We start from the raw sequence: 10,590 nt of genomic DNA on the forward strand, positions 1-10,590 counted from the left end.
CACAGGGGAATTTGTCCTGAGTTGTGTATGCATACCGTTAATGACCTCCAGTAGATGATTAAATGCAAACATTAGGGTAACTATTTATTGCCTCAGTAGTGAAACTTGATGATTGTATCAACCTGGAAAGAGGACTTAGGACCTTTTAATGAACTAGGTGTAGATCGCCTGCCATCGACCAGAAGCCTAAGAGAGTTTCCCCAATGGCTGTGGAGCGGCCATTGTCTCAGCAGCCTTGTATTGGGATGGGTTCCCAGGAAATTACTTAGGCTCATCTCAGGGAAAGGCCCTCCACACGCAGTCACTTCTGTCTCAGCACCTTCTTCTCAAGGGCTGATTGTCACCAGAGAGGCTAATATTTACAGGAGTATGCTCCTTAGCTCGGCCACCAAGACAGCCCCGCATTTTGTCTCTTCTCTCTTGCTCTTATAGGGTGAAATCGTTAAGAAGTACACTCAGTTCAACCCTAAAACCTATGAAGAAAGGATTAGTTTAATCCTGCAGATGTGTGTGGAAGCCGCCGCGGAAGCTGTGAAACTCAATTGCAGAATTCTGGGAGTAGGTGAGATTTTAAACTACAGATCCAGGAAACCTCGGGCCAGAGTCTGCCTGTGGCTGGGTTCCAGGTTCTCCATGGACCCCACACATGCCTCAGATGGCAGCGAGCGTTGGGGAGAAGCTGGGATGGTCTGTGGGTCCTCGGGCACTGTGGATTTCACGCAGAACTGTCTGATTCCTTGCAGTTCTTGGTATCGTTCAAGATGGATGAATTCATGTATGTTGGCAGGTGTTCCTAAAATGGGCAATCAAAACTGTTTTCCTGTCTGGGGTGGAGCTCAGGCATCTCCACAGGTGGCCGCGTGAATCCCCAGGAAGGAGTTGTGCTGCATTCAACCAAGCTGATCCAGGAATGGAACTCCGTGGACCTCAGGACACCCCTCTCCGACACCCTGCATCTCCCCGTGTGGGTGGACAATGACGGCAACTGTGCCGCCATGGCAGAGAGGAAGTTTGGCCAAGGAAAAGGACAGGAGAACTTCGTGACGCTCATCACGGGGACAGGTGAGATGGGAAGAAGAGGTTCTTCAGGGTGTGCCAGAACTGGACCCAGCTCTCAGTGGGGCACTGACAGCTGTGCCCTAGCCTTCACTTGCCCTACACTAGACTGTGAAGGTGATGTACCACCACAGGTCACGTCTACACAGCCCTTTTTCAAGCAGATAGGTCAATGGTAGGAGCTTGTGCCCACCACATGTGAAGCCCTGAGCTCCACCCCCAGTATCACCAAGAAGAGAAAGAAAAAAGAATTTGGCCAGGCATGGTGGCTCATGCCTGAATCCCAGCACTAGAGAAGCAGAGGCAGGAGGATTGCTGCCATTTCCAGGTCAGCCAGGCTACATAGCTCTGACATTTTGTATTATTCCACCCTCCTTCAGTGGCTCCTGACCATCTGTAACTCCAGTCCCAGGGCATCCAATACACTCTTCTAGCTCCTAGCCAGGCACGTGTTGTTCTTAGATACATACAGAAAAAACTCATACACATAAAATTTAAAGTTAAAAAAATAGATTGCTTTTAACAATGGGAGTTTCTAAGGTAAAATGTCTAACTCCTTAATGAGAGGGTTAATGCATTCGTACTCCACATAGGACAGCTGCTTGTCTTTGTTGTTTTAGAATGGTAGAATTTCAGACATGGCCCCAGGGTCATAGTCCATGTTCTGGGCTTCTGGAATCAGGCACTATAACACAATTAGACAGGTTGTCTTACCTGGCCTTCCCTGAAGCAGAGCCCTGCACTTGTCTTGTGCAGGTGGTCCTAAGAAGCTGGAGGGAGGGGGCAGAGAGGCAGAGTGAGTGGAGCCACCAAAGGGTGTGACATCCAAGTCCCAAGTAAGGGCCACAGTCTCCCAGGACCCAGGGGAAGCTTCCCACGGCACTGTCTGGAGTGGCGTGCTCCCTGCTGGCTCCCGTCCCACTGCACCAGTCTGCTAGCACATCTCCCTCCAGAGCATAGAGCAGGCAGTGTGTGTGTGTGTGTGTGTGTGTGTGTGTGTGTGTGTGTGTGAGGGACCGTCTGTCTGCCATCACCAAGTGTGCTGCTTGAAGTCATAGTGAGCCAGCTGATGGAAAGCGAGACCTCAGAAGATGTGCTTCAAACACTGCCTTCTCGAGTGGCACTAATACAGGTTCAGTGTGCAGTGAGCCTCAGCCATCTAGAGAAGCAGGCACTTCCTGAACAGATGGCACTGCTGCAGCCTGGGGTCCTGTTTCAGTGGTGCTGTGCCCTCAGTGCCTCATCTCCCCGCAGGGATCGGTGGGGGGATCATCCACCAGCACGAGCTGATCCACGGCAGCTCCTTCTGTGCAGCGGAGCTCGGCCATCTCGTGGTGTCCCTGGACGGTCCTGACTGCTCCTGTGGAAGCCATGGGTGCATCGAAGCGTACGCCTCTGGAATGGCCTTGCAGAGGGAAGCAAAGAAACTCCACGATGGTTGGTATCTGTCACCTGTGGAAGTAACTGACCGAATGGCAGACAAGGACACGGGAGTAGAAATTACGGAGAGCTGACATGGAAGCCATGGTTTTGAACTAACTCTTCATTTCCCTCATTCTGATGCTTAGGGCATCTTTGGTCCTGATCCAGATTTAAACTTGTCCTTGCCTGGGGGAGGTGCACAGGGCCTACCACCCACGACAGCAGGGAAGTCCTTTCAGTTTTATTTGTCAGCCATCAGTGTGCACAGAACCCAGACTCCATGTCCGTCTGTCTTAGTGAAGAAATAAACAGTGAGCACCTTCTGTTTCAGTGCCGCACGCACGGAGAGCAGTGGTCAAGGCAGTGGGGACCTGTACAGGGGACACAGAGTTCCCTCCCTGCCCTCCATACAGGGAAAGGAGGGAATGTCGGGCATCACCCTGGGGCTGAGCTTCAGGGAGTGTATGAATTAGGGAAGAAGCGAGGATGGCAAAGGAGTTCTTCCAGGATAGAGACAGTAGTGTCCACTTTTGGGACTGGGGAGATGGCTCGGTCTGTAAAGCGTTTGCCTCTTAAGCATGAGGGCTTTGCTAAGTATCATACCTGGTACGTTGGTACACATCTGCAATCCCAGAAGGAGGGTCCCTGGGACTTGCAGGGACTGGTGACTTCTAGGTTCCATTAGAGACCCCGCCTCTACTGTTTATTTAGCACTTAGTAGTGCCAGCTTTGTATATAATCCACGTCCACTGTCTAATTCCTTAAATAATTCTAGTTTTTATTATCCCAGTCTTGTAGAAAAGAGAACCTTACAGAATGGGCAGGCCTGTGCAGCTAGCAGTGACTGCTGGGACAGATGTGAGTGAGAGCTGGCCAGGCTGTCACCCTAGCCTTGAGCCTTACTGTGGTAGACCACCTCAGAGCTGGGGCAGAGAAGGAAGAGGGGGCGGGAGGGGGGCAGATAAAAGGGCAGGTAGGGAGCTGTCCTTAGCTTCCATGTAGCTAAGATCAGAAGTGCTGGCAAGAGGGCAACAGAGGCTTGGGCAATGAGTGGGTATCGTCACATGACAAGTGGCTCTGTCACTGTGAGGAGGCCTCGCTGCTTCAAGCTGCTGCCAGTGAGTACAGGTATGTGGCCGAGGCCCCTCGGAGCTGCTCATTCCTGACTGTTCTTCCTGTTTGCTCAGAGGACCTGCTCTTGGTGGAAGGGATGTCAGTACCAAAAGATGAAGCTGTGGGTGCCCTCCATCTCATCCAGGCTGCCAAGCTGGGCAACGTGAAGGCCCAGAGCATCTTACGAACAGGTGAGCCCAGAAAACTACCAAGTTTTCCCACTCAGTCACCAACTGTTAGGATGTCCTTCTAGCTTCTCATAAGGTCACATAATTAAGGTCATACCTTACAATGTATACAAAGTTTTGTTTATTTTTGCAGTGCTCAGAATAAACGCAGGGCCTTGTACATTCTGGGAAGCACTCCGCCACTAAGCTAGACTCCCATTCCCCTTTTCTCTCGGATGGGGTGTCCTTTGTTGCCTGTGCTGACACCGAGAAAGAAATGGGAAAGAAAGATATGGTAGCTGAGAGGCCTAGGGAAGACAGAACATCAGCTCTAGAAATCAAGGTAGCAGCTTGCGTGATTAGGTGAGTTCAAGACCAGCCTAGGCTACAGAATGAGAACTGTCTCCAGCAGGAGAATAAGTCAGGACACTCTCACACAGGACACTCTCACACAGGACACTCTCTCACACAGGACACTCTCACACAGGACACTCTCACACAGGACACTCTCTCACACAGGACACTCTCTCTCACACAGGACACTCTCACACAGGACACTCTCTCACAGGACACTCTCACACAGGACACTCTCACACAGGACACTCTCTCACACAGGACACTCTCACACAGGACACTCTCACACAGGACACTCTCACACAGGACACTCTCACACAGGACACTCTCTCACACAGGACACTCTCTCACACAGGACACTCTCTCACACAGGACACTCTCACACAGGACACTCTCACACAGGACACTCTCTCACACAGGACACTCTCTCACACAGGACACTCTCACACAGGACACTCTCTCACACAGGACACTCTCTCACACAGGACACTCTCACACAGGACACTCTCACACAGGACACTCTCACACAGGACACTCTCTCACACAGGACACTCTCTCACACAGGACACTCTCACACAGGACACTCTCTCACACAGGACACTCTCACACAGGACACTCTCTCACACAGGACACTCTCACACACAGGACACTCTCACACAGGACACTCTCTCACACAGGACACTCTCACACAGGACACTCTCTCACACAGGACACTCTCACACACAGGACACTCTCTCACACAGGACACTCTCACACACAGGACACTCTCACACAGGACACTCTCACACAGGACACTCTCTCACACAGGACACTCTCTCACACAGGACACTCTCACACACAGGACACTCTCTCACACAGGACACTCTCACACAGGACACTCTCTCACACAGGACACTCTCTCACACAGGACACTCTCACACAGGACACTCTCACACAGGACACTCTCACACAGGACACTCTCTCACACAGGACACTCTCACACAGGACACTCTCTCACAGGACACTCTCACACAGGACACTCTCTCACACAGGACACTCTCACACAGGACACTCTCTCACACAGGACACTCTCACACAGGACACTCTCTCACACAGGACACTCTCACACAGGACACTCTCTCACACAGGACACTCTCACACAGGACACTCTCACACAGGACACTCTCTTTCACACAGGACACTCTCTCACACAGGACACTTTCACACACAGGACACTCTCACACAGGACACTCTCTCACACAGGACACTCTCTCACAGGACTCTCTCACACAGGACACTCTCTCACACAGGACACTCTCACACAGGACACTCTCTTTCACACAGGACACTCTCACACAGGACACTCTCTTTCACACAGGACACTCTCACACAGGACACTCTCTCACACAGGACACTCTCACACAGGACACTCTCTCACACAGGACACTCTCACACAGGACACTCTCTCACACAGGACACTCTCACACAGGACACTCTCTCACACAGGACACTCTCACACAGGACTCTCTCACACAGGACACTCTCACACAGGACACTCTCTCACACAGGACACTCTCTCACAGGACACTCTCTCACACAGGACACTCTCTCACACAGGACACTCTCTCACACAGGACACTCTCTCACACAGGACACTCTCTCACACAGGACACTCTCTCACACAGGACACTCTCACACAGGACACTCTCTCACACAGGACACTCTCACACAGGACACTCTCACACACAGGACACTCTCTCACACAGGACACTCTCTCACACAGGACACTCTCACACAGGACACTCTCTCACACAGGACACTCTCACACAGGACACTCTCACACACAGGACACTCTCTCACACAGGACACTCTCACACAGGACACTCTCACACAGGACACTCTCACACAGGACACTCTCTCACACAGGACACTCTCACACAGGACACTCTCTCACACAGGACACTCTCACATAGGACACTCTCACACAGGACACTCTCACACAGGACACTCTCTCACACAGGACACTCTCACACAGGACACTCTCACACAGGACACTCTCACACAGGACACTCTCTCACACAGGACACTCTCACACAGGACACTCTCTCACACAGGACACTCTCACACAGGACACTCTCACACAGGACACTCTCTCACACAGGACACTCTCACACAGGACACTCTCTCACACAGGACACTCTCACACAGGACACTCTTACACAGGACACTCTCACACAGGACACTCTCTCACACAGGACACTCTTTCACACAGGACACTCTCACACAGGACACTCTCTCACACAGGACACTCTCACACAGGACACTCTCACACAGGACACTCTCACACAGGACACTCTCACACAGGACACTCTCTCACACAGGACTCTCTCACACAGGACACTCTCACACAGGACACTCTCTCACACAGGACACTCTCACACAGGACACTCTCTCACACAGGACACTCTCACACAGGACACTCTCACACAGGACACTCTCACACAGGACACTCTCACACAGGACACTCTCTTTCACACAGGACACTCTCTCACACAGGACACTCTCTCACACAGGACACTCTCACACAGGACACTCTTACACAGGACACTCTCACACAGGACACTCTCACACAGGACACTCTCTCACACAGGACACTCTCTCACACAGGACACTCTCTCACAGGACACTCTCACACAGGACACTCTTACACAGGACACTCTCACACAGGACACTCTCTCACACAGGACACTCTCTCACACAGGACACTCTCACACAGGACACTCTCACACAGGACACTCTCTCACACAGGACACTCTCACACAGGACACTCTCTCACAGGACACTCTCACACAGGACACTCTCACACAGGACACTCTCACACAGGACACTCTCACACAGGACACTCTCTCACACAGGACACTCTCTCACACAGGACACTCTCACACAGGACACTCTCTCACACAGGACACTCTCACACAGGACACTCTCTCACACAGGACACTCTCACACAGGACACTCTCTCACACAGGACACTCTCACACAGGACACTCTCTCACACAGGACACTCTCTCACACAGGACACTCTCACACAGGACACTCTCTCTCACAGGACACTCTCACACAGGACACTCTCACACAGGACACTCTCACACAGGACACTCTCTCTCACAGGACACTCTCACACAGGACACTCTCTCACAGGACACTCTCACACAGGACACTCTCACACAGGACACTCTCACACAGGACACTCTCACACAGGACACTCTCTCACACAGGACACTCTCTCACACAGGACACTCTCTCACACAGGACACTCTCTCTCACACAGGACACTCTCACACAGGAAACTCTCATACAGGCTTCTCAGGAGGCTGAGGCAGAATTCCAGTAATTCTGAGCCCTGTCATGAGACTCCTGTCTCAAAGCAAAGCAAAAAGCCAGCTATGACCTTATAGGCAAGACGAGGAACGCTGAGTTGGAGGCTTAGCTGGATCACACAGTTAAGAGTCTGTCTCAAACTGGGCGGTGGTGGTGCACGCCTTTAATCCCAGCACTTGGGAGATAGAGGCAGGCGGATTTCTGAGTTTGAGGCCAGCCTGGTCTACAGAGTGAGTTCCAGGACAGCCAGGGCTACACAGAAAAACCTTGTCTCAAAAAAACAAAAACAAAAAACAAACAAACAAACAAACAAACAACAAAAAAAGAGATCCACCTACCTGTCTCTTGAGGACTAAAGTTGGGGGCTATCACACCTGGCCTTCACAAACAGCTTTTTAAATGTAGCACTTCCTGGAGTTTGATGTAAAGTTTCCTGGAAATGTCTCTGCTTTTACCCTCCTGCAGCTGGAACTGCTTTGGGACTTGGGGTTGTGAACATCCTCCACACTATGAATCCTTCCCTGGTGATCCTGTCTGGAGTCCTGGCCAGTCACTACATCCACATCGTGAAGGACGTCATCCGCCAGCAAGCCTTGTCCTCCGTGCAGGATGTGGACGTGGTGGTCTCAGACTTGGTGGACCCGGCCCTGCTTGGCGCAGCCAGCATGGTTCTGGACTACACAACGCGCAGGATCCACTAGGCCTCCCGGGAACGGACACGGACAGAGACTCAGGAGCTGCTTAGTGGAACCATGCTCTTCTAGATCAGTGTTTCTGCGAAGGCAAATTTGGGGGGGAGGGTTGTTGAGATAGCTCAGTGGTTAAGAGCCTGCACTGCTCCTGCCAGTCCCCAGCACCCATGTCAGGCAGCTCAGCTGCCTGGAAGCCAAGCTCCAGGGGACCCAATGCCCCTCTGCCCGGGGCAGCTGCACTCAGATGTACATACTCCTCTCCACACACATACCAATAAAGCTTATTTTTCAAAAGGCAAACCTGATATCTGATCCCAGAAATACCAGAATCTCTCTATATAAAAGGGATTATCAGAATGGCTCACAGGCTGTGGTTCAGCTAGTCCAACAGTGGCTGTCTTGCAAGGGACAGCCCAAGAGTCCTGTTCAGTGCCTGAGGCTGGATATCTCAGCTGGTCTTCAGTACACGTCAGAATCGTGCAGCAGGCTTTAATAACCGTGAATGGAAAGCAAGGGCAACCAGGCAATAGCAATTGCTTCCTTCTTCCTTGTACTTTACAGAAGCTGTCACCGAAAGGTGTGGCTGGCCCCCATTAAAGGTGGATTTTCCCACCTCAAAAGATGTGGATTAAAAGTGGACCTTCCTACTTCAAAGGATTTAATTAAAAATCCCTCCCAGGTGTACCCAGCCTCTTAGGCTTTAGTTAATTCCAGATGTAATCAAGTTGACAACCAAGAATAGTATCACACCTTTCAAATCCACTTTCCCCATGAGCTTTCGCCAAGGCTGCTCTGATAGGCTCATCTCGCTGCAAACCCTGCTGTGGGTTCCAGGGACACTTCCTGCACCAAAAGGAGCAATAGCACCTGATCCAGAAGACTTAGGACTCCTCATAGACCTCGGGATGCTGGCATCATGGGAAGGCTTAGGTTACTCGTCCTTCCTCAGACCACAGAGAGAGCCTGTCACACAACAGAAGACAAGCTCACCAGAAATGCCCACTCACTTTGATTTTTTTTTTTTTTTTTTTTTAGCAACATAACGTAATACATTTCACAACTTTTCAAGAAGGCATACTCCTGTTAAGTAGCCACCACAGTCAAGAGACTGGACAGATGTGTCACTGCACCCCGGGACAGGACAGATGTGTCACCACACCCCTGTGTCTGCTGAGAGATGCTTTACTTGAGGAGTTTATGAGATACTTTAGACTGGGGTCCAAGTTATGACGGCCTTAGTGGCTGTCCTTATCTTCCCAGAGATTGCAGGCAGGCAGGCAGGACTCAGAGCTTCTGGAAGGAAAGCCTTTCACTGCTCTCTGTGTCCCAGAATGTCAGCATTCGCATTTACGTGTACTGTGTGACACCTAAGCCTCAGAGCCATGGATCTGGATTTGGACTAAATTATTAGTCTTTTTGATGTGTTTGTTTTTGAGACAGAATCTTGCTTGCCTCACTCTGTAATCTCGCTTGGTTCATCTTAAACTTACAGCCATCCTCCTGTCCCAGCTTCCAGAGTACTGGGATTATAAACAATCACCACACCCAGCTTAAAATCTGCTTTTTCTTGGATGACAAAATATAAAAGTCCTAAGTTCTGCCTACCAACTGTACCCTGGAGTAAGCACCCACCAGTGCCCGTGTATCAGTTATCTTCTGCTGCTGTGAGGAAAGTGACCAAGGCAACTTACAGACGGGAGAGTTTCATTAGCTTACAGCTCTAGAGGATTCATAAAGGCAGGGAAGGCACAGGAACAGGAAGCCAGGGCAGGGAGCTTGAGAAACCACGTCTTCAACTACAAGCCAACAGCAGGGGAAGTGAATGGAAATGGGGCAGGCCATGGACTCACCCAGACTGCACCAGCAAACAGCACCACTGAGGAGCACATACCGACATACCTGAGCCTACAGAAACATTCCCATTCAAACTGCATCCACTCCTGACTCCCATAAACTCATGGACATACCGCCACGCAAAGCAGTCAGTCAGTCCACCATTAAAGTCCCTGTAGCCTAACAGTCTCCATACTAAGCACTAAGTTTCTTCTGAGACGTAAGGGGATCTCTCAATGACAACGTCCTGGTAAACCCACAATGGCAGAGTATACATTTTGCTTCCAAAGAGACCAGTGGAAGCATGGGACTAGAGGCATGAAGAATGGGGCACGGAAGGAATTAGGGACACAGTGGGAAAGAGGCAGGGAGAACTCAGCAGGGCAAACTCCAAACCCTGCAGCTTCATACCTACGGGGCCGTGAGTGTCAAAGGGCTTAGAGGTTCAGCCCTCCAGCTTTGCTGTCACCTACATACTTAGCGGTCTTGGGCTGGTTCTATGCAGCCCTTCAACCAGTGGTTCTCAGCCTTCCTAATGCTATAATCCTTTACTATAGTTCCTCGCATTTATTAATACAACTCATGTTGTGGTG

The 10,590-nt window shown here is 50.9% G+C and overlaps 1 protein-coding gene across 5 annotated transcripts in view; it reads left to right on the forward strand.

Moving 5' to 3' along the window:
* Positions 1–8,464, forward strand: part of Gne (glucosamine (UDP-N-acetyl)-2-epimerase/N-acetylmannosamine kinase) — a 48,312-nt gene extending 39,848 nt beyond the window's left edge. For all 5 annotated transcript variants that reach the window (XM_021159946.3, XM_021159948.3, XM_021159951.3 and 2 more), the window contains exons 8-12: positions 433–562; positions 841–1,062; positions 2,311–2,493; positions 3,666–3,782; positions 7,938–8,464. In XM_021159946.3, coding sequence (XP_021015605.1) covers positions 433–562; positions 841–1,062; positions 2,311–2,493; positions 3,666–3,782; positions 7,938–8,173 — 888 coding nt within the window. In that variant the 3' untranslated portion in view covers positions 8,174–8,464. The remainder of the gene's footprint in view (positions 1–432; positions 563–840; positions 1,063–2,310; positions 2,494–3,665; positions 3,783–7,937) is intronic.
* The last annotated feature ends 2,126 nt before the right edge of the window (positions 8,465–10,590 follow it).

The sequence above is a fragment of the Mus caroli genome, unplaced genomic scaffold, assembly GCF_978045245.1.
Source record: "Mus caroli unplaced genomic scaffold, Mus_caroli_1 scaffold_6, whole genome shotgun sequence".
Classification (NCBI taxonomy): Eukaryota; Metazoa; Chordata; class Mammalia; order Rodentia; family Muridae; genus Mus; species Mus caroli.